At 41.2% G+C, this 24369-nt stretch overlaps 2 protein-coding genes across 3 annotated transcripts in view; one reads left to right on the top strand and one right to left on the bottom strand.

The window, feature by feature from the left end:
• The first annotated feature begins 860 nt into the window (after positions 1 to 860).
• Positions 861 to 5112, top strand: mrpl2 (mitochondrial ribosomal protein L2). Its single transcript, XM_023411636.2, has 8 exons — positions 861 to 963; positions 1310 to 1393; positions 1483 to 1651; positions 2445 to 2586; positions 2685 to 2800; positions 2927 to 3037; positions 4632 to 4705; positions 4782 to 5112. The coding sequence occupies exons 2-8, from the start codon at positions 1322 to 1324 to the stop codon at positions 4989 to 4991; spliced, it is 894 nt and encodes a 297-aa protein (XP_023267404.1). The 5' UTR covers positions 861 to 963; positions 1310 to 1321; the 3' UTR covers positions 4992 to 5112.
• The window catches only part of LOC111658918 (phosphofurin acidic cluster sorting protein 2), a 48363-nt gene continuing 29095 nt past the window's right edge, over positions 5102 to 24369 (bottom strand). Inside the window, exons 5-25 of one of the 2 annotated variants that reach the window (XM_023411634.2) lie at positions 22103 to 22265; positions 20669 to 20760; positions 20330 to 20410; positions 19902 to 19961; positions 18385 to 18536; positions 18106 to 18199; positions 16911 to 16994; positions 16135 to 16262; positions 15862 to 15994; positions 15651 to 15755; positions 15265 to 15371; positions 14181 to 14335; positions 13970 to 14080; positions 12615 to 12717; positions 11931 to 11963; positions 10042 to 10084; positions 9891 to 9933; positions 9497 to 9635; positions 9165 to 9388; positions 8273 to 8386; positions 5102 to 8060 (exon numbers count right to left, since the gene is read on the bottom strand). In XM_023411634.2, the coding sequence (XP_023267402.1) occupies positions 7945 to 8060; positions 8273 to 8386; positions 9165 to 9388; positions 9497 to 9635; positions 9891 to 9933; positions 10042 to 10084; positions 11931 to 11963; positions 12615 to 12717; positions 13970 to 14080; positions 14181 to 14335; positions 15265 to 15371; positions 15651 to 15755; positions 15862 to 15994; positions 16135 to 16262; positions 16911 to 16994; positions 18106 to 18199; positions 18385 to 18536; positions 19902 to 19961; positions 20330 to 20410; positions 20669 to 20760; positions 22103 to 22265 (2280 nt within the window). In that variant the 3' untranslated portion in view covers positions 5102 to 7944. The remainder of the gene's footprint in view (positions 8061 to 8272; positions 8387 to 9164; positions 9389 to 9496; positions 9636 to 9890; positions 9934 to 10041; positions 10085 to 11930; positions 11964 to 12614; positions 12718 to 13969; positions 14081 to 14180; positions 14336 to 15264; positions 15372 to 15650; positions 15756 to 15861; positions 15995 to 16134; positions 16263 to 16910; positions 16995 to 18105; positions 18200 to 18384; positions 18537 to 19901; positions 19962 to 20329; positions 20411 to 20668; positions 20761 to 22102; positions 22266 to 24369) is intronic. The other variant, XM_023411635.2, reaches the window with a different exon arrangement.

The following is a 24369-nucleotide window of genomic DNA, read 5'->3' on the forward strand; positions in this document are numbered from 1 at the left end:
TCTATCTATCTATCTGTCTATCTGTCTATCTATCTATGTTTTTTTCTGACTGTAGTGGTGTCCATAAACAAAAATGTTGAGTATTATATTTCTCAAAAATAACACACTTTTTCTAAGATAAGGAAGATAAATATAAAGGATACTGCGGACATAATACTAAAAGGCTTAATTCTTACTTTCAGAGGCATAGGAACACTCTTTAATTCCACCGCAGAGAAAATACCAAAGAGCTAGTGACATCTGGTGGTTAACTTGTGAAGACAAAATATGATTGAAAATTCTACCGGTTCAATGTCATTTCAATTCTCCACATTTCTCTAAAAAACAATCCTTCTCTGTGGAAAAATGAAACGACAAATATTCAATTTCTCTTGTATAATTACTCATTAAATTCATCGTGTTGTTGAAAATTTGATTTATTGTCAAAATAAACCCAAACAAATTATGATTATGAACACAGATCATTTTAGAAAAAAAAGCGGAGAATAAGTACAAACTCAACTAAAAACTGAAATGAGACGACTGTTCAATGAATTAACCTTTTTATAAACATTTTATGGCACGGATCCCATTTTGAACAGTCGGCTGCGTAAAGCAATAAAAAGTTAGAAACCGCATCCAGTCAGTTACATTACTGTAATATATGAGGAGGATATTCTGCCACCTAGAGGCGACATTGAAGCCAGCACAATTTGGCACAATAAGGCAGCCGGTAAATTTAGCTAATGTTACCATACTCTATATATTATGACAGAATGACATACAATTCTTGTAAGCTATTAACAAGAGAGTATTAATATATCACAAACGTACAACTCTAACTTCTACCATATGATGTAAATAAAGGAGAAATGGTGGCTTGCACAGAGCTCTCACACTACACGTCATCAGTGCGCGACTAAGCGTGTAGGACTGTGAAGGACGCCGAAGAGAAGCTTGGGATGAAATAAGTCAAAAATAAAGGTTGGTTTCATGTTACTGTTAAATTGGGTTACATAGCGAATTGTATACGAGACTAACGGCTAATTCATTTATAAAAGGATTAGAAAAGGGCAGGTTATTTAGCCAAGTTAGATGGATTGGTAGAGACAAGTTACGTTAGCTGTAGCTCATGTTTACGTGCCGATAGGTTACTGTTAGTTATGTTATGACCATTTAAGCACAGCGGAGACAGAAATGTAGTGGGGTATGTTATTTTGTTGAAAAAAATGTGTAGATGTTGTATCACATACATTAAAACTAATGGCAGAGACAGGGAAGCTTTAAATCTCAGAGATGTCAACCTGCCTCCCCTCTGCTCTGCTGACAGAAGGACGTTGTGATGGCGATGTCGTGTCTAACTCGAGCACTGAGGTCCCTGACTGTCTCCCAGCCTGCTCTGCTCTCCTCGCAGGTAAATGTCCACTCCCTGTCAGTCAGTCTCACCACAGAACTGAATCATCACAACCACCAAACAAGCAATGTTTGTTTCTGTGTCGACAGGCAGCTGCACAGTCCAAGCTGGGAGCTCATATGCCCACCACAGTGGGTCAATGCAGAGGCTTCCTCACCACGGCCCCTCTGGAGCAGAACAAGACATTCTGGAAGCAGAGGGAGAAGTACACCATCAGACCAATAGGAATGAAAAAGACAGGAGGCAGAGATCACACAGGTACAGAGTTTGGCAGAACAGGATGAGTGGTAGTGTGTTTATGAACAAGGTTGGCTTCTAGTCTGCAGGTCCTGATTTACCCATTGTTCTGATTTCACAAATATATTAAAAGCTTAAAAATCTCAAACAGAGTTGAAAAGAGTCTTTTGGTCATCAGAGTCTATCTAGTCAAGGTCTGACTTGCATAGAGTAAAGCAGTGAAAGTTTTTACACATAGAACAAAGTTTAAATCTGGCACATAGTGTCAAAAAGTCTCTAGACTGTCAATGTGAGTAAAACAGCTTTTGATGTAAACCTGTATCAGGGTATGTATGCTAGTCTTTGAAGTGGCAAAACTGTGAAAATGTCCTGTAGATTAAAAATTTGAAGTAGAGCTGAAACAATTATTTGGCTGGTCGATAGACAGGAGATTAATTGGCAACTATTTTGATATCTGACTAAGTCATTCTGGCTTTTCAGTTGTGAAAATTTGCTGCTTTGTGTGCTTTTAAAAAATGAATATCTTCGAGTTGTGGACTGAAAACAAGCAATTTGAAGATTTTACCTTGGGCTATAAGAAATGACCTTTTTTTTTCTTCTTTTTTTAATGATGGTTTATAGACCAAATGATGAATCCATTAATCAAATAAAGAATTGGTGGAATAATCAAAAATGAACATATCATCAGGTGATCACCTAAGATTAATTTTCCCTGAAGTTTCCTCTTAACTCATTAATCAGAAGTCAGCTGTGATACTTGCTCTGGGCTACAGCTGAGTTGTGAGAGTTGCCCATCTCTTTCTCTCTCGTACAGGAAGGATAAGGACACATGGCATTGGTGGTGGTCATAAACAAAGATACCGCTGGGTAGACTTCCAGAGACTGCGCTATGAATCCGGCAAAGAGGCGCAACCCTTTGAAGAGAAGGTTGTGGAAGTGCGATACGACCCATGCAGGTCAGATTCACTCTCATCACACACAGGACTCTCATTAACATGTATACTAAGGATCATGAACATACAGTTGGTTATCATAATCTGTGTTGTCTGTATAGGTCTGCTGACGTTGCCCTGGTAGCTGGCGGCAACCGTAAGAGATGGATCATCGCTACAGAGAACATGCAGGCTGGAGACGTCATTAAAACATCTGGAGTTATTGGACGAATGGCAGGTATGAGATCCATCTCTCAAAGTGCCTTGAAATTATAAAGATTTAATAGATGTTAGAAATTGTTGGTCTTTGTAACCTAAAAATTATGTTTAACACAACATAATGTGCTTTTGTTTTACTTTGCAGTCTTAGCCAATGAAGGTGATGCCTACCCACTGGGGGCTCTTCCTGTGGGGACACTGGTGAACAACCTGGAGATACAACCAGGGAAGGGATCAGACTACATTCGTGCTGCGGGTAAGATATTATTTTGAAGGGTTTGCACTTGATAAATTCTAATCTAATTCAATCTTTATGTGTCAGTGTGTACAGCTAAAGCTGCAACTAATGATCATTTGCAGGAATGATTAACCTTTCAACTTTTTTCATGAATGGTTTACTCTGTAAAATGTCATAAAATGGCGAAATGCACATCATATGATTTCACAGAGTTACTTCTGACGTCTTCACATTGAATCACGATGTTTTGTCCGAGCAACAGTTCAAATATTCAATTTACAAGGATTTAAAGCAGAAGAAAAGCAACAAATTGCTGCAACTTGTAAATTTGTCACATTTTTGCAAATGAATGATTCATTCATCAAAATTGTTGTTAAATCATTTTCTGAAGTTCAGTGACTCAACTTTGTTATTCACTGTAACTAGTTACTGTTATGCATACGTAAGGCAATATTTTGTCAGGGCTTAAAGCAAGGAAAATTTCTGTGCCTGAAATGTGTTCAGGGGTTAGCTGTAGGCTACAGGCCAGATGGATGACGGCTGTGGCGCATATCGTGACCCATTTCAGAAAGACAAGAACACCAAATCTAATTGTTTCTAAATGTGAATCCCCACGTTAACTTGAAAGGTCCAAATGGAAGAAAAATGCATTAAATACTCCTCACCCATTCCTCACTCGGAAACCATAGTCTGGTAATTGTATCCGAGTCCAAGCACAACTTTCAAAGCCATAAAGAATAACCTATCCAATACGCCTATCTCCCAAACTTTTCAACGCTCATTCCTCCGTTGGTCTTTAAACGGCGTATGCGGCATAATAGACCTACTGTTGTCAAATGATTGCCAAATTAGTCTATGATATGAAAACAAAATGAATAGCCTATTCATTGCAGTGCTTTTTCAAAGTAGCGCGGCCACGTGCATTATTAAACTGACACTTCACTGAGACAAAGTGTAAACAAAGGTTTTTATTAATAAAGTAGGTCTATGTGGTTAATACAAAATATAAGGTCCCTTATGACCTAATGTGCATGTCTTTGGACTGCGGGAGGAAGCCGGAGTACCCGGGGAGAACCCATGCAGGCACACAAACTCCACACACAGACAGGTCCTGGGCCCAGGGTTCCCATAACTTTCTTACTGTGAGGTGATAGTTCTAACCACTGCACCCCGTGCCACCCAATAAGAAAGTCATTGTGTAGTAAGGCATAAAAACGTCACAGTATAGTAAGGCATAAAAACGTCACAGTATAGTTAGGCATAAAAACGTCACAGTATAGTTAGGCATAAAAACGTCACAGTATAGTAAGGCATAAAAACGTCACAGTATAGCAAGGCATAAAAAGTCAGTTAGTGTTGCCAGTTAACCTACTGTGCATGTCTTTGGACTGTGGGAGGAAGTTGGAGTACCCAGAGAGAACTCATGCGGCCCCATGTTCAGGAATTCATAGTATAATAAGGCATAAAAATGTCATAGTATAGTAAGGCATAAAAAAGAATTTTGAGGCAAATGATCATGTGTTTTCCAGATACCTTATGCACTTGAAACAAAGTAGTCTCTGTTAAATGTGGTTGCTATCTAAAAAGTAATTGTTTTTATTTTTATTTTCAGGCACAAACGGTGTTTTACTCCGCAAAGTAAACGGAACAGCCATCGTTCAGCTTCCTTCGAGGCAGCAGGTTCAGGTGAGGTTACCTGGATTAACATTATTCTGGCTATATTAAAACCATACTCTGAATTTAATGATGTCATCTTTCCCAGGTACTGGAGACCTGCATGGTTACAGTGGGACGTGTATCCAACATTGACCACAACAAAGAGATCATTGGCAAAGCTGGTCGTAATCGCTGGTTTGGCGTTCGCCCCTCGAGTGGTTTGTGGCAGAGGAAGGGAGGCTGGGCAGGACGCAAGATTAAACCGCTTCCTTCGATGAAGAGTTACGTCAACCTGCCTTCAATCGCAGCTAAATAACACAACAGAAGTCTGGGCTTGGAGATTGCTGTCTGTTGCTTTTCATCGCCTTGTAATATTATTTTGGGCTTTACAAAGCTCTGAGAGAAAATCTAAATAAAGACAAACTGTTTGTACAGAAGATTAAAAATTTTATTAAACACAACTGCTTGTGAGAGCATGGAAAGAAACAAAACAATATAAAAATCCAAAACATATTTACATCTATAGTAAAACATGCAGAGTAACCCATATTTTTTAGTGGTAAATTTAAAAATACTGTCATGTCATTTAAAATAGGGTTTGTGCAAAGACACTGGGTGGCTTTTCAAGTAACAGGAGCAATGAGATGGCATGTTGTAAATCTTTGTAGTTTGACCATCGATGAACAACATTAACACTGATGCTGGAGTTGATTTTTTGCAGTGCTAAATTATGGTGACAAAGTAGGCATGCCTGCTCATTGATCCAGCCTTCTGAAACACCCCCATGCTACCTCTAGATTTAGGGCAAAAAAAAAGAGAAAGAAATCGAGGTCATATACATTGAAATCCACTTGTCATTGTGCCCATTTAGTATTCAAAGGGGCTAACTCACATGACAAATTCCCTCAAACCAATCTGCCCTGGCAAACACTTCACAGCCCGAGTTTACAAATACATAAGGGCTAGTTGGTCTCCTGACTAAGAGAAGATAGTGAACCCTTCAAAAAGCAGGAGACAAGAAAACTTTGACTGTGTAGTACAGGCAGACGGGTATGGTGGTAGCTGCAAAATAAGCTTTTCATCATCAAGTGGCAAAACAATAAGTAACAGACAGCCATGATGGTTTTCAGACCACAGAGGGCGCCTGAACCCATCAACACAAACAACATCCTCATGAAAAAAAAAGGGTCATTTTTAAAATTGAAAAGAAAAAACACGGCCTTCTCTTGACTATAGGTAGTGGTTTACATTTCAAATATAACACCTCTAACACTTCACCTCAAATCCAAAGTGTGTCCCAATTTGAGTTAAAATGTGTATAAAACCACATGAAAGTGCATTACAAAGTGAGGGAAATGTATGAGAAATAACATACCTAATAGTGTTTACAAGTTCAACTTCATAGGTATGAGTTCTGTAAATATATTTGGTATTTATGTCAAGAAATAAAGGTAAGCTATTTGTGCTTTCAATTTAGTGGAAGGGGGGGTTTGCAATTCACAATAGTACATCTTGTGTATATTTATATACAATACTAAAAAAGCCAGCCTATCAAAGCTTGTAAGTCTTCACTTTATAAAAAGCAACAACAAACTCATACAGAAGGCCCTTTGTCCAAAGGTTTCCTCTTGCAAAAATTCCACGTAACACTATTCAGGGAGTACCATCAAACATATAGCACACCTACACAGACACACATAGGCAGTGACTTGGACATCTGGCAAGACTCCATACACTTTTCATCATATTTTAAAAGCTATTCAATACTTGCATTGTGCTCGACAATACTGTCAAAGCATGTTTCAAGTCAGACCGACTCATTCTTATCAAAATTTCCCCATAACACAATACTGAATGACCAACCTATCAGTATGTCTTAGGTCAGGTACGACTTGTATGTCCAGCCACGGTGAAGCTGTATTAAAGGACACAACGGTAACTGCTTTGTTAGGATGTGCACATGTCTTGTAAATGCTAAATGTGTTTACATTTGGCCAAATGTGGAGCACTAATCTGTAAGTTCCTTCTTTTTTTATCAAAATTAACTCAGTAATCTTAATACTGATCTCCACAGGGACCACAAATACATTAAATGTATATTAGTTTTAAGTATAACATAGTATGAAGTCTGGCCAAGCCTATAGCTCTGGTGGTTAGACTGTAAAACAAACTTGACTTTGGCACATCACTGCACGTCTGGAGCAATCCAGTATTCGCCAAGTTACTGCAGGTCTGTATGACGTCACATCTATCTGAATACGAGGCGGCCATGTTCACCAAATAAATGCTGTTATAACCTGACGTTACTCCAAGAAGGCCCCATTACAACAAAGGTGGAACTGTAGCTGGGAAACTGAAAAACTATTCAGGACCTTGAAACAATAAAGACAGTTCACACAGTCACAACTAAATTTGGCATTCAGCTACTGGGAGTTGAAATATGTTGTTTTGTGTGTCACGTTACCCTGCTTCTAAGTGGATGTTACTGTACAGTCCAAATGTACACCAGCATTGATACAAAATCTTCAGCACTTACATTAATTAACTAATTTGATGAACTGCTCACATGTTACAAATGTGTCATAGCTACATTCATTATAGCTACCTTCAAAAATACCTTGCTTGAGTTGTTTTTTTCAATTTGCTTTCGGTACACACTGTGCTTAAAAGCAACGAGGCAAAAAGAACTTTATGTTCTTTTCTATAAAAATTTACCTTTTTGAGAAAGTAAAGGGACGAGTAAGAAAACTGAGCACTGAGTTAGAAGAGAAGGATTCCATCTAAATTCACAGCAATATTCCAACTTTCAACAACAAACACAAACACGATCTCAATCTCACACACGCCACTGCACATCACCACCACACTCCTCCATTGTCTATAGAGTAACAATAAATGTAGGATTTCACAGAAATAATAAAATGTTAACAAAAACAAAGTGCAAACACAGCTGCCATTATCGAAATGTGGCAAATTGTCAAAAACCTCAAAATACCTCAGAGGCGGTAGCACAAATCTTACAAAATAGTACTTGTTCTTTCTGTAGTGTGTAAAAAAAACAACAACAACACCCAATAACATCAACATCAAAAACATCAAATTGACAACATGAAATTTGTGTATTGAACACGGTTGCGAGTCAGTAAGATTTCCACAGGAAAACTATTACTGCCGGGGGCCTGTTGGCTTTTCCTCTAATTCTCTGTAGCCTCTCGGTGAGACAAGTGCATCGGAGAGTCTGGTGGTGGTTGAGTTGATGGTGGCCGGTGTCACACAGGCTTAGTGTAACCAAAGATTCCCACCGGGAAGTGCTTGACATGTGTTGGCCACTGGGCAGCAAGCTGGAAAAACTTCACATCATTCCACTCCACTCCATCAATAGTGACTAAGGACAGAAAAAGGATCACGGTTAAATGGATGAATCGATGAATAACACAATTAACATGTGAACCCGAGCTTGACACTGTGCACTGACAGCTGTTTAAGAGGAGATCATTCATTATTTATATGACTGTTACTATGCAAGATTGTGGGTGAGTCATGGTGTCAGCACCAGGTGGCAGTGCAGCTTCAGCTGTGGGGTTGTTCTGCCTTTACCTCTCAGCATCGTGTGCTGGTGCTTCGCTGTGCAGATCAACCTGCTGATACCATCAATCACTTGGCTCTTAGAGTCCAGCTCTTTCTCCTTGGGCTTCTTGCTGAGAAAAATCACTGCAAAGGGAGGTAAAGAGTGAGAGTGAGTCATTTCCTTCACATATTCTTCTGTACTTAAAGGGGAACTCCACAGATTTTACACATCAAAGTCTGTTTACAGTTCTTGGGAAGTACAGCGGCATATGTGTAAAAAGTCTGAAACAGCCCTCTGTGGTTCCAGAGGGAATGCTGTGAAGTCTGATTAATGGCCTTGTGTTGTCGCTTGCATCTGAAGACTACAAGTTTGAAATAAGAACAAATATCTGGGGGAGAGGCGTTAGAAGGAAGTGCATTTACCTGGCCTGTATCCTGCTCCTCATCTCTGATTGAGGCTAATGGCTCTAGGCTACATAAGCTGCTACTAGCATAAGAAATCCAAATTGCAGACTGAACTGCTGGCTACCATGTTGCATTGTGGGCATTATAGACACCAGGTTTTGACAGAAGACGAATTTGTGGAATGAAAATGATATTTCTTTTTCTGCTGCGTCAATTTTTATCCTTTTTTTAAACTGTGCGTAAACAGGGTAAACAGAGTACTCTTGTAACTTTTCCCATTATAAACAAATATAACTTTTCCCAGCTCATCTCTCTTGCATGGACTATTTAGTTACAAAGTTTTGTTACATTTTGTGGGCACTAAGGCTAAAAAAAAGAAAAAAAAAGAAATCACAAATGTGATGCAGCTAAATATCAAAAATGTTCATATTGCGCTTGTATGACAATCAATTACTAGGTACAATGTTTTCACTTTTTATTTCATTTTGCATGTGCAAGTCATATTTTCCAAGCATACCTTTCTTATTCTTCTCCTTGGTAACAACAGTCATGGCCATGCTGGGCGGAGGGGTGAGTTCCCCTCCACAGGGGAGACGGCTAACTTGCAGCGAACGGAAATTACTCTTCAGGGTGTTCTTCAGTCCCACGTCTCTCTTCTCCCCCTCTTTCTTCTTCTCTGGGCCTTGCCACGTCCAGTAGTCCACCTGGAGCCCCATCACCTCGTTGCCCGAACATGGAGAACTGACAAAAGGAAAAAGCAAAATCAGAAACACTACAGAGCAAGTTGTTTTTTTTTGTGTGTCAGGATGTGTTTGTATTTGTTGATAAGTGATGTGAATCTTGTCGTACCCAGCTCCAGACAGGGCGGTGGACACAGAGGGAGACTGTGGTGGAGTGCCCCCAATCTCCTTCCCATACGGACCAGCCGATGGGGGCGTTGGGGAGGACAGGATGCTTGTGTTGCCCCCCATCGCATCATCTGAGTCCACTGCAAATTGGTAGAAAAATAATCTCATGCAAAAAGCTTCAAAGTGAAACTAAACACTGTAAGAATACAGAATACTGTCGTCATAATCATACAACTGAAGTAAATATATGAAGTGATATTACAGTTATTTTAGGGTTATTTTTTTCCTTACTCATCTGAATTTGAATCCAGTCCATCTAACACAGAAATGACAATAAAATGCTGAACATACAAACCTCTCAAAATGCCACCACACCTTTTAAAATCCCCTCTTACCTGAGGTCGAGAGGCTTTGCTCCACAATTCCAACTTTCACAACCTGTAGTAATAAAAGAAAGCTTTCAAGGTTTGTAAAACAAATTAAACACAGAAAGAACAAACTAACAATTCTGTCTGCCACTTTTGCATTGCAAAGACAAATTCTTACCCCAATAAATGGCACAAATTTCTGACAGGAGTCCTCATCAGGGCTGTAAAAAGAGAATGAATAGGATGTGAGTGAGACCAGAGTGTGAGGCTGAACACTTCAACACTCCAAAAAGGTAGACATGAATACTCAATGGTCCTGGAGGGAGGATGGCTGTGGTATGACCTGCACCATGTACCATCGCAGAGGAAATGGCACATGACTGGCTTGGGTGGAATGGGGTTATTTTGGGGTCACATTACAATGAGATGAATGAGAGGACTGCTCCTTACAACCAAAAGATGAAGGGTCTTTCCTATCAGCCAGTGCTGGGATAAGCTAATTAGCTAAGCTAATTTTATGCATGGGTTTTACAGTGATAGTTTGGGCCCAGCCATAGTAACCATGCAGCCTCTTTATCCTACTATTTTTGTGACATCACCATCACCATGACCTTTGACCACCAAAATCTAATCAGTTCATCCCTGAATATAAGTGAATGTTTGTACCAAATTTGAAGAATTCCCCCAAGGCATTGCAGAGATATCACGTTAACAAGGCCAAAACTGTGTTTTGTGAGGTCACCATGACCTTTGACCTTTAAGAACCAAAATCTTAAGTGAATGTTTGTGCCAAATTTGAAAACATTCAATCAAGGTGTTACTGAGATATGGTGTTCACAAGAATGGGACAGACAAACGATCTGTAGCTGTATTCTGATTGATTAGTTGATTTGTAGCCTTATTCTGATTGGTTGATTTGTAGCTACATTCTGATTGATCAGTTTGTGGCTGTGTTCTGATTGGTTGATAGGTTGATTTGTAGCTGTGTTCTGATTGGTCGGTTTGTAACCTTAGGTTGATTTGTAGCAATTTGTATCAACCAATCAGAACACTAACTGTCACTGTGACCTTGACCTTTGACCTTTAACCACCAAAATCTAATCAGATCATTCTTGAGTCCAGGTGAACCTTCTGTACCTGTACTTTCTGTTACTGAGATATTGCGTTCACAAGGCTAAAACCGAGTTATGTGACGTCACTGTGACCTTGACCTTTGACCACCGAAATCTAATGAGTTCATCCTTGAGTCCAAGTGAATGTTTGCACCAAATTCGAAGAAATTCCTTCACGGCCTCACTGAGATATGGCGTTCACGAGAATGGGACTGACTGACAGACAGACAACACGGCCCTGGCTGTCGCTGGCGCAGAGGCATAAAAATGCACCAAAGGACCTGGCAGGGAAAGAGCTGAGAAAGTGTCATCTTTCTGCAAATGACCTCTAACATGCTGCAACCAACACTGCAGCTCCTAACCTAATCGGTGATTCTCTCGGTGATCCTGCAAAATAGACTGCCCCCCACAGCAAACTACAGAAGGATGAGGAAACCTTCTGGCTCTTGTTCCAGTGCAGATACAGAACAGCAGTCCCCAGCAATTTTACCACCATGGTCTTCATTGCAGTATTATATAATTATATTTCAGTGATGTTCCATTTTGCAAGGTAAAGATTTTGCATAGCTGAAGAAAACACTGGTCGGTAATAAATTACTAACTATGAGTGTCAAAACCTTCCTAGGTTCTAAGTAACAATTCACTAGTGGGTCATTCTAAGTGACATTGATTATGACACTGATATTGTGGATGTATGAGCCAGAAAACCATTCCACTTCAAATACTTGGATTGTTTTAAAGGTTGTTAGGCAAATCTTCACGGCAACAACACAGAGGACAAAGTAAGAATCAAAGTCACACCAAACCAAAGACACAAGTCAGGACAGGAGTGCAAAGTGAAGTTACAGTGAGTATCGAGTGTGGAAAGGGAAATGTTAGACACAGCAAGGAGGTCAAGCCAAATGGAGGAGAGAAAATAAGAAGGGCAAAACAAACCAAGAGTCGAATTAGATACCTGATGTAAAAATCAAAATACAAACTCCTTTTCCTTGAATGCAAATCAAAGGGGAAAGGGGGAAGAAGGAATGCGACAGTGTTAAAACTGCGAGTTGAATTTTGTACCTTCTGACCAGTAGGAAACCACTGTTACAAAGAGGGGAGGTTTGGTCAAACCTCAGAAAGAAAACAAGCAAATGCAAACAGAAATGCAACAGATTGTCTGCTGAGTGCGTCTGTGTCTGAGACGACAGGGTCTATGTGTCAAAACAGGCTTTCCCTGATCTGAATTTAATAATCAAGCATGAATGTTTTTATCAGACAGTGAATTTGAAAAGGACCAGAACCTGCATCGTTTATGTCGGAATAAAAAAATGTAACCTATTTAATGAAAACAACTTGTATGTGTGTGTGTGTGTGCCTGTAGATGCATGCTTGCATGCATATGCATTTAAATATCTTCCTCATGCAGTTTAGCTGATATTCACTTGAGGCGTTGAAGTCCTAATGATGGGCTGATCAGCTGTAGCCATATTTGTTCTAGGACTAATTTTCAATAAGAGAAAATAAAGGAACATTAACATCAGTACACCAAGTTAGAAATCATTCCAACAGAGACATGCATAGAGCACAAAAAGCAGAAAAACATACATGCAAACAGATGCAGTACATTAGTTTGCTCAAATAATCAAAGTTACTTCACCTCTTCTGTTTGTAGGTGAGCATGGCTTCTGAGATGGGGAACTGGTGGGACACGTTGGCACCGGCCAGATACTGAACGACTCGTCCTGCTACATCTATGTTATCTGCAGGGAGAAGAGAGACAGACTGTTAACAACATTCCTCTTTTCCATGTCTGACTAACGAGCTTCAAGACAACTGATGCAAATGCTAATTTTCACATACAGCAGATCGCTAGAAGACTATGCATTAATCATTTACATTTCACGGAATTAAGGAGACGGGTGTGCTGAGTGTACAATGCAATGAATTGTGGGTGAAGTCAGCCATACGACATACAAGATAAATTGTGTGTCACACAGAAGGCCTGTGGGGCACATGCAGCCTGGCATACATTTATGACAACTTGAAATGTGGAATGAGGCTGATTTTTAATGTCAATTTATTTTTGACCTATTGCCTCTCTGTAGTTTTAACCAACTCGCCTTGTGAAAGGAAGCACCCACAGCCATTTCTATCAAATCCTGCTTTTTAGACTGAGGTGACAGTTAATGTCAAGGAAATGAGAATTAATGGGGAATAAATGGAGAAGCAAGCAGTTTTTTTACATCTTTGATTTTTTTTCTTGCAGCCGCTTCTGAGATGATTCAACATAGTGTGTAAGACTATGACTCTTGCACCTATGGGGAATAAATTAAATGAATTAATGGGGTGGGGATGGGTGAAGAATATCAGGTACGTTTGGGCAGAACAAGTGAGAATTGAGGAACCGGATGGGAATAGAAGCTTAAACATGGATATGTGTTAGCCAATAATTGTACAAGTGCAAGTGGGTGTAAAATAAATTAACAGAAAAAGAACTTTAATTCCACAAAATAGTCCTAAAATAATCAGATTAATAATGCAAATGTCTTCATTTCAGATACTTGGATTAATCCTAGAATATATTTACTGGTATTTTTTTTTTTTTTTATGGCAAATGGCTATAAGCTTTAACACTGAAACCAAAATAGACATGAGGAAAGTAAAAAAAAAACCCACTAGATCTATTATCTCATGTTGATGTACATTTTTGAACAAGAAATGTCTTTGTTTTCAATATTACAATAAATTTTGACAACCTTAAATATCAGAGTCACAGTTCTCACAATCTGATGGTGCTCTTAGGCAGCAGGGCGGAGGAGTAGGGTCATGATGTAGAGCTTTTTGCTACACTAAAGCAGACTGTAGCTGTCTTTTGCAATTGGAAGAAATCTCTTCGTCCCATCCATCAGCCCCTGACCCACGCTCTGACCCCGTTTCTTTCCCTTTCAAGTTGGTTGAACATTAGACACACAGACTTGCTTTACAGCCAGACATCAGAGCTATGCACCCTACCTGAGGCGGGCCGTTCTGTCCTGCAGAACAGCTCCCTCCATGCAGTGTCCATAAAGATGTTGTTGAACTTGCTGTCAAAGGAGGCCACATACTTTGCCAGGGGATGAGAACCTGTGCAGAGCAAATGTTTATGTATACAATGAAGCTGAAAATATGGAGCCTCATAGGCTGATATATCCTATGAGGTTTGTACAAATCCTGGCTGATTTACCTATGGGAATCACCAGGAAGCGTATGTAACTGAGCCAGTCAGGTGTCTTGTTGGCCAGCTGCTCCACAAAGAACCTCAGGATGGTGCTGAGGTAACTCTGGTCACCTGCCACTGCCACCTTCATCGTCGGCGGTGTCTGTGCATTGCAGTTACAGCTGCAAGGGTTAAAATAAGGAGAGATGGAATGAGTAACTAAGAGAAAGAGAGAGATCCAAATCATTAAATATGTGGGTCAGAGAGGGTGCATGGGATAAAGTATGAGTGTATGAAAGAAAGATTTATATTTCAACAGGGTTTTTCCTGCTTTAAAATCTGTTTCACCTTTTTTGAGAGCCAGATTATGTTGTATGTTATCATTTTTAATACTTGGTACTTGCAAGTATCTGCGAGGCTCCTCAAATTAAACCAAATATTGCAACAGCTTTAGGGACTTCGCAGCCAAATGCTTCAGGATTTGAGATATTAAAAGGTTGTCCAATAGCAGAACGAGACCTTAATATATGTGGCTTTAAAAAGTTCTGTTTCGCTCAGTGATAACATTAGAGGAAAAACCCAGCAGCCAGCTAAAGCAGCGACAGCACTGAGCGAGCATGTTAACATCAGAAATGTGCATGGCTCTACATGACATGGCCCCAGCTGGAGTAAACAGGTTGACTGAGGAGCAGGTGTGGAAAAAGTTGAAAAGTTGCAGTTCAGATGGATTAAAGAGAAAATGGGTTTAACAGAAGCAGCATAGCAGACTGAGACAGCCTCGTCTCCCACTGACACGACTTCCTGAGGAGAAGGCAGCCGAACAGATGGATCCAAGAAAGAGGGAAGAACGCTGAACTTCAGCTTTTCACAAAAAAACAGACGCATTTTTGATAGAATGGGTTCACAGACAGAGAGCACTTCAGCAGCGTGAGCGATGGCGTCCCGGAATTCTCTGGCGGCGAGCCTCTACAAACATACATAGTTTGGCAAGGACTACTCCAAAATAACAACCAGCAAGATCACACTTTCTTGAATGACTTGTGTCATTCAACCAATGCGTGTGTATGTATGTATGTATGTATGTATGTATGTATGTATGTATGCGACTCACAATCTCTGGATGCGAGTAACGATGGTGTTGAAGGCAGCCTGAACATCGGCAGCAGAGCAGGTGGACACAATGGGCTGGGCCTGTTCATGGAGCAACTCGGCTACATACTGCACAGAAATACACACATGAGAGGGACACGATGAGTTAATGGACATACAAGAGGCAGGGTTGATTGGGTTGGAAAGAAAGCAGGGAAAACATGCTACTGGGCTACACAGAGTGTAAACCCTCTTAACAATATTTTTTTGTATTTCTGTCTTTTTGCAATAAATGCTTGTAGCATGGCTAACATGCAAGCCCTATCCTGCATGACCAAGTGTTTCTACTGCATATACGAAGAAATGAAGGTAAGGGAGTTCATGACTGACGTATAGAAAAGCACACACCTGTCCTTGCCATTCCATGGTGTTGATGAGGATGATGCTCTCTGGTAGGCGTTCGTCAGAGATGAGGATCTGGTTCAGTTGGTCATACACAGACTTCCTGGGAACCTTTGAGACAAATGAGAAGCAGAGAGTCTAAGACTGACACACAGGACAAAAAACATCTGTAAAGAACACATCTGCAGCTTTATATTACATCTGTGTTGTTGTTTACCTGTGCTATGAGTCGTGAGTCTGGGGAGCACTCGCTCTCCATGCTGCTGGTCCTGTCGCTTTGGGCCTTGGAGTTCTGTCTGTCTTTCATGGAGGTGCTGCGAGGACGCCTCTGCAGCTTGTTCTCCACTTTACTGAGGAGGAGACATGACAAGGAGCTCAAAATACATGACAGACTTAGAAGTTAACAAAACATTTCAAACCCATGCACATACATTGTAACATAACACTACTTTGTGTCTACGTTTCCAGATGTAGTGGTGAGCGGTTTTACCTGGGAGACATGTGGTTTTGGGACTCTGTCTTGCAGAGCTTGCCAACAGTGCTTGTCATCCGTTCAGTGTTGACATCCCAGTTGCTCACCTCCCCCGGCCCTGGCCCATTGTCATCAGTCTCTGGCTCCTGAACCAAAAGGGGGGAGCAAACAGCAAACATGAGCCAAAAGGACTGTAAGAGGACAATGCTGGTGTTAATCATACAACACAGACAGTCATGTCCATTTCATCTACACCAGTTTCTTTCTCAGGCTGCAGGTACATTCTGTATTCTTTGTGTTTTCGTGTGTGGTGCATCTGCAGCCAGCATTTTAAGGACAAGAGTTGAAAGAGTGGAGGCACTGAGGCATCCTAGGTGTTGAGGTCAGAGATAATGATGTGATCCTGCAGCTCAGATATTCAGTTTGAACTGGGTTAGTGGAGCAGTGAGACGAACCGGCTGCCCGCTGCTCAGAGGGGGGCCGGGGTTAGATGAACAAGGTTAGACCGACCTGACAGCACAAAGACAACAAATAACACAAACACCTCTCTTTCGATCCTCATCAGTCGAGACTCATCCAGCATGGGGCTGCCTTGTCTGCTCTACTGATCCATAATGGATGACTGTGCTGTATGGTTTGCCTGCCCTTGCACACTCCCTTTTCTTGGAAAACAACTAAGACCCATGGGAGGAAAGGGCACTCAAGTGGAGAGGGAGAAGAAAAACCTGAGAAAGGAATGCTCAGGGGGGATTTAGTGAAAGAAAAAAAACTACCGCTGTCCCAAAAAAACATACCCCAACAGTTGTATCTGTGATGCTGTCATCTTGATATCGGGCCCCTTGCACTTTACATCTGTCCACGGTAAGAAAGTCTCCACTCTGCAGGGTAAACACACACACACACACACACACACACACACACACACACACACACACACACACACACACACACACACACACACAGGCACACGCACAGGCACAGGCACACACACACACAAACATTTAAACAATGAAGGTCACTTCTCTGGTTAATATAAATGACAAAAATCACAAAGCTCCAAATGGGAGCGCTCCATCTGCTGCTGTCAAGATTGACCACTCTTAGGATCTTTAACTGAGCAATTTCACAGGGGTGCCGCCACACCGCCGAGTTCGGTGACAGTGACAGAGCTGGCGAGTATAAATATCTCTAAAAGCTTCTATAGGTTTCACTCCAGCTGTGTGCTAATATATAAATCCCAAAAGCATTACTGACACATTTGTGCTCTCAAATTTACGCGACTCGATGTGTTTAAGTGCATCTTCTAACATCTAGTTGAATTCATTTCAATATTAGATCAAAGACTTTCCATTTTGCCTCCAAGACATGTTTATGAAGTTCAACTGGAGACATTTATTGAGCGAAATGGAGGGCTATAGCAGTCTGAAATGCTCCAGGCGGTTTTATTACGGGCTAAAATGGATTCCCAGATATTTATAAACAGCACTCCCTCTCTCACCATCAGACTCAACATGTCTCTCTCTCTCTGCCCTCGCTGCTTCCAATGGCCCATAAATCTCTGAGTAGGAGTTAAGGGATTGTTACATCCAATCGTCTTGTTGAGCATTGGGAGCATAGTTGTGTCTGTATGTGTGTTGATGGTGTAGGAGGGGTCATTCAGTGTCAGTCTCTATAAATACTGGAGGGCTATAGGGGTGAACGGGGTAAGGACCACAGGCCCAGTCCTATTTTACATGGGTGGGAGTTGGTGGGCTGCATAGCGCTCATGCTCAGAATATCTTGACTGTAGTATCATGGTCCTTGGGAATCCCTGAGCCACAATAAGCACAGACGGCTGCCAGACATTTAAACACTGCCCAGGGGCAATTCCTTTACATAACACTGTTCACAGAAAGAACCTCCCCTGCAATCAAGAAGCGGAACTTTACGGGTAAACAGTGGGGCTGAAAGGCATCACAGGGGTAACAGAGTGCCTGGTGATCGACTTACAGGACATGACAGCTCTCTCTGCTGGCTTTTTTGGCTGTGTATGCTTCCAATTTCCGTCTGGGAGCTGGAGTGGGACATCCCTTCAAAGAACGGCCTGAAAACAGAAACAAAAATTTGAATATGAGAAAGTACTTTCATGGCAGTTCCATTTGAAGGGTGAGTTACAATTTATTGGGGGGTGATTTCTTCAATACTTCCCCACAAATCTTATTTTAAATTTCACACTAAAACCATGTACAGGTTGTGAAAAGAAATAATTCAGGTTAAGTAAAGACATACTTGAGTTTTGGCTTGGGTGTGCTCAGGACGCTCTCATTGTCCTCCATCTCTGGCCCACTGTCACTCTGGTTGTATACCTCCAGACTGTCGTAGAGTAAGTCCAGATCCTCCTCCACCTCTTGGGTCTGGTCTACTGGGTCAGAGTCCAGGACCTGCCACACAGGATAGACACATCATCAACACATCAGCGCACTGTAATCAGCAGCTTGTAATTATGGCCATGGATTAAATAAGTGAAGGGAGTGACTGGTGCTGTGCATTAGCTAATCACTTTCACAGCTGGACTAATGGAGCTTAAAGAATTAATAAAATTAGAAAATTTATGCTATAAATACATCCCTGCCTTGGTCCTAAGCAGGCCAATTAAAAGGTAAGTGAGTGCTAGAGAAGAGCTAAGGTGCTAAGCCTTGATCTGCCAGCTGCACAGTGGGGATGTATATCATAGGTTCTGCACACAGCCAGGCTTGTGGACTAATCAGGTGATTAATGCCACTCCATAAGTGCAGGAGCTGGCAGGGAGCAGATAAACACAGTCTGTCCCCTCTCCTCCTCCTGGCTATGTATTTATAGAGCTGTATCCCTGCACACTGCCCAGCCACAAGGAAGGGATTAGAGACAGGGAACGTGATAAAAGATCATCCGGCCACCTGGAGCTTCCAGAACCATCCAGCAAAGCACAACCCAGGCATCACTAGGTTAAATCACTTACACAGGTCTCTTGGTGCTGATTGTTTTAGGTAAATATAAATCTAAAGGGGTGAGTGAAAAGGTAGAGCAAATCCCCATTCTGTCTGAAAATCTACACAGTTAAAAATAATCTTTGCTGATGTGATCGAAGGAGTGTTTTTGACATCAGAAAGAAGAGGAGGGAGAAACAGTAACTCCTCTAGGTTTCACAGTTCAGTGGTAATTATTATCTTTATAATGGCGCAACACAGATTATGTTCTAATGGACATCTCAGAGTTGTTGCACACAAATGGTCGGCATCCTGCTTATGACCTGATTACAAGCTTTTATGTAGAATCCAGAAACATTTATTCACATAGCCTCAAGAAGAACACAAGCCTAAATAGGAGAAGCATATGAGCCTACATTTATCATTAGATTAAACAGTAGAGAATAAGGCCGCTAATGGATTCTGCATATGAATCGCAACTAATGGCAATGTATGAATCATACATCCATGAGCACAGAGGTAATGCAGCCTAGGATTATAATGATGCTTGTATCTCTGTTGTGGCAGTGATTTTTTCACAGGCACTTGTCCTCCAGTCAGGAGCACATTAGCACTGATGTAGCAATATGCTGTTTAGACAGTCAATTCTGAGATTATTTTCTCCTGCCTTGAGGGCAATTTAATAACTGATATGTTTCACAGCTACTAAAGGCTCCAACAAGAGGACAGAGAAATTCCAGGCGGGTACACTACATTTTACCTCATTGTTTACTCTGACATTGAACATAGATCTCCTGGGTGTCAATCAAAACAGAGGCAATTACCCTTTTTGCAACTCACCTCATCTGTCACCTTGAACCTCTTTAGTAAGGCCACAAACTTCTGCTTGAAGTTAGGTTGCTGTAACAGGAAAAAACAAAACAAAAACAAAAACATGAAATTATGACAAAAAGAATCCCTTGACAGGAAATAGCTGTCATGATTAAAGCATGACAGCTGGGCTCAGGCTTATCACTTCTCCCAGTTACTGTCTGCTGGATTACTCATTCACAGCCACTCTATGTAAAGACCATTATAATCAGTCCAGTGAACCCACAGTGTTCATTTACATGCTCATCCACATCGTCCTAATGGCTTCAAGAAATGGAACACAATGTACTTTCTCTTAAAAGCTTGTACTACAGCAAACACAGGTCTCTTGAGTTATTCTCATAGTCAATGATTGGCGAGCATAAAAGCCCATGTGCCAGACAAAGGAGGCAACTAACCCTGGTCATTGAGGTGGTTCGGATCATTTTCCTCCGTGCCTTCTTGGGCTTCCTGACCTCATCATCTTCATCATAAAGATCCTGAAAAACAGAGAGGGCGGATGAAATATGTGAAATCTCTTTGTCAAAGTGACCCTGCATTTCTAAATGTATGCAAGAAAACATATAAAAAATTCCAAAAAAGGCAACTGCTTCTGACAAAATCTGCAGATCAGATTTCTTCATTACTAGCAGAACTATGCAACAGCACGTACTGTATGGCAAGAAGACGCTTAAGCTATATGACATTTCACTGGGTGTTGAAGATTTGTGTACACTTGAGTATTTTCTGACACTGACCTGGCCATGAACTGCATCATCACTGGCTTCCTGCTCTGACGAGTAGCTGTCATCGTCCTCCTCAGAATAATTATCCATGTCTGGGGAGCGGTCTGAAGTAGGAGAGCACAGAAACACACAGAAAAACATTTCAATATAGGGATAAACCTCTAGCAATATATATTAGGCAGCACTACACCCAGATTACATACAGATTGCAAATTTCCCACAGACACATCTTTTTAAACTGAGAGCGATGGGGTTTACATGGTGAACTGAAAGGCGGGCGGAAATCCAAGGTCACAGCCTTATTAGTGCTGAAACACAAACTCAATTTTCTTCTGGAATTAAGAATCCCTATGAAATCAAGCTTCCTAAACTCAATATGAAATCTTGAATCCTTCGGTAAATGTTGTTCTTGCACTGTCACTGAAAGGCAGAAGGTGTTAAATATGTAAACAGTACAATTGTATTATAATGTAAATGATGCCTTCAATGTACTGTGTAATTTTCCCAGATATCAGGGTGAGCTCAAAGATCATCCTCTATCTTGTGTGGATAAAGTTGCTTAATTTCCGGTCCCATTCTACTCAGTTCATCAGTAATGACTTGTTTTGATGACTTCGCCAGAATAATGAACAAAATACATAATCATACAAAACATTTTCTAAGCATATAATTATAGGCTGAAATGGAATGAAACTCTTATTATATGCAAATTAGACTGTAGAGCCCTTTTCATGATCCATGCCTAATATTCTGATTAAAATTTAATGACATTTCAGTGGTTGAAACATTTTACTGTGCTTCTTTTGTTTAATGACAGATTTTATTGGTTTGAACGGCCACATTCCTGAGGAGGTCGATTTTACTGCATGTTTGACAGCTGAGGACAAATCAAGTGATGGAAGATCTTTTTTTCTTAACGGCTAATTCAGACTTCCTTTTGCCTGTGAAACATCCTGTTCTATGTTCCTAGAAGGAATGGATGTTATTAAGGATCACTGCACAGAGCAGAAAGATAAACATCTTTCCTTCCCTCAGAGTGACACTAGTTTAATACTTGGTGCATGAGCTCATCTGTTATGTTTGAGCAGCCTCCTTAATAACATCCAGAACAGCAAGGGATCAGCATAGCAGGATGAAGGGGTGGAGTCCAAGCAGACCCCAATACCCCCCCACTCCATCCCACCCCCCAGAATTAAAGCAGTGTAAGGTAATAGGCCCTACATCTGTTCAACTCTCGAATCAACATTACAACCATAGCTGAAGAGAATAACGGTCCACGGTTGGGAAATAAAAGCAATGTGGAAGGAGGGAAGAGAGAGGCCTGGGCAGGGGGGGCTGGCTCCAGGGCGACGGCTGAAATTACAGACAGGATTTTGACGGAAGGCAGCATGGGTACATGCCTGTCTAACAGACCCACATAGGGGGACGGGAGATGGCTGTGCCCACCTGAGGTTTTGGTCTTGCGGCCAGCTTGGCCGCTACCGTCCTCGTGGTCGATGGGCTGGCTGGACAGAGAGTACACGCTGATCTCTGCCACACGCACTGGCGCCTCCTTCACGTTGCTATGGAGACCCAGAATCTGTCCTCCGTCTGTCGGGTGTTGCATCACCTGGGCATAGGAAGATTAACATTGAGGCCGGGCATCGATTTTAAGAATCCATTCAAATAAAAAAATCTACTTATATAAGACACTTTAGTTTAATTCTATCCCTCCCCTGCATGGTCCCTGATAATATTATCTTTTCTTGAATAAATGCAACACAGGATTTGATACATGGATTTCATCTGTCTCTTTAGCTGAGATGCCTTCATGTCTTGTATAATTCCTGCGTCTTTCAATCACTCAGAGCCATGTCGAAGCAGCATGGAACAAATAATATTTCTTCATCAGCTAGGCAGGATGGGAGAATCGTATCTCTCTCTTTACTGAGCCAATACTGATCCAACAGAGACTGAGATAGCTTCTGTTACACTGCATTATGCTCGCAGAGATTTACCGACTGATTACAAGCTGACAGCTATGCTATCTCTAAATAAATCTTCATTAGCACAATACTGCTTTCCCATTCTGAATGTCTAAATGAGCCGAGCCAATTTGCTCATATCATCCAGTCAAACAGTGTAACACAGTTTGCATAAACTGTTTTGAAATCAGATGAGAAGGGATGAGCTTCCATTCTAAGCACTATCTGGGGGGTACTTTCAATATTTCACTTGATGAATCGCTGTACAGGGAATAGCCTCATTTTGCTCAAACACTGGCAGGGGTGCACTTTAATGCACCGTGCAAAGTCCAATAAGGGACTTCCTCCCACATAATGCCCCGACAGATTCAGAATGAGGGCACGAGAGAGTTTACTGTACAGTAGATGACAACATAATTACCCAACGAGACCCAATAATGGTCAATCTTGTTTTATTCATAGAAGCCTGTGGGTTGTTTCACTGCAGCAAGCTCCAAAACAGCACAGCAGCTGAGTGGTATTTTAAAATGCAATAATACATTAGTCTTGTTTTCAGATGTCAGTCAATTCCTGTCCTAGGGCTATTGCAGGGAAATAACTTTGGCTGAGCATGGATCACACATCAGCTACTGTAATTAGCATTGGAGAAATGTTACCTGTGTTTCTCCATTCCAATCCATCCTGTAGCTCAATACATCTAAAGCCCTGTCTATCTCGATCTCTTTCACACACAAACACCAAACTAATTATATCCTGAGCAAGGCCTTTTAATCGATCAGTATCTGGTACATAAAGCCTAATTCCTAAACCATCACTGTGGACCGTAGTAGTACGCCTAATGTCAAAAACACTCCACTCTGCTCACTTAAAACACTAGAGGCCCCATAAAGTGTCTTTGCTAGTTTCAGGCCGATGCAGCTGTCATTTTGCTGTCCAGCACCTATGTTGTTTAAATAGTAAATACACATGCGCACATCTGAGCACCCATGGGCATGTTGGTCTTAAAATGAGGTGTGGTGAGGCGCATTGTTGGCGCATTGCTCTCTTGTAAGCATTTGAGTGGTTGATCAACAAAAACCTGATCCGAAGTCGATGGTGCAGTATTTCACTGTTATTTTAAGGACACATTATGAGGATAGCAATATGCGCCAACGTGCACGTGTATACACTCTGTCTGTTGAACACAAGCAGAGTGAGCTGAAAATGTGCTTCAGATGTTTGGATAAGTCAGGTGGAATACTACAATACAGCCTCGGAAGCATTCTGTGTGGCATGTTGTGTGTTGTACAACGGTGCCATGCGTCATTGACGTCTCTTGGACATAAATGAGGCTCTGCGGAGAAGCGTTCATTATTTACACTTAATAATATAACATAAAAGATGTCAAACGTTGTGATTTGTGCCGTTGCTTCCTTGTAGAGCTGTGCACGGCGCATTGATTCACTCAGGCCTGTGTCAGGACTGGGCTAACTGGTCAGTCAACAATATGTAATCAACTCGCCACAAATAGAATCTAACTCGGTGTGAAACACTACGCCATTATAAAAGCAATGCGCCAAGGTGCAAGCGTGCCTGGCTTTTAAAGGGAATGAGAGATGGCACTCTGATTGGTGTATTGCCTGTTATGCCCAAAACACTCCCATGATTAAATAAGAGATTAGTTCAACCTTTTTGAACCATTTTCCTTGCGCAGCAATCGTTTTTTCTGCAGTTAAAATAGCTAAAGTGATATGGACGGACCCTAAATGC

The sequence above is a fragment of the Seriola lalandi genome, unplaced genomic scaffold (genome assembly GCF_002814215.2).
Source record: "Seriola lalandi dorsalis isolate HSWRI2012SDOR001 ecotype SW California unplaced genomic scaffold, Sedor1 jcf7180002054470, whole genome shotgun sequence".
NCBI lineage: Eukaryota > Metazoa > Chordata > Actinopteri > Carangiformes > Carangidae > Seriola > Seriola lalandi.

Excerpts from the sequence above, each read along its gene's own strand:
- mrpl2 (XM_023411636.2), top strand. The coding sequence starts at position 1,322 with ATGGCGATGTCGTGTCTAACTCGAGCACTGAGGTCCCTGACTGTCTCC. Across the intron at positions 2,801-2,926 it reads AGTTATTGGACGAATGGCAG|TCTTAGCCAATGAAGGTGAT; the intron begins GTATGAGATCCA and ends TTTACTTTGCAG. Across the intron at positions 3,038-4,631 it reads AGACTACATTCGTGCTGCGG|GCACAAACGGTGTTTTACTC; the intron begins GTAAGATATTAT and ends TTTTATTTTCAG.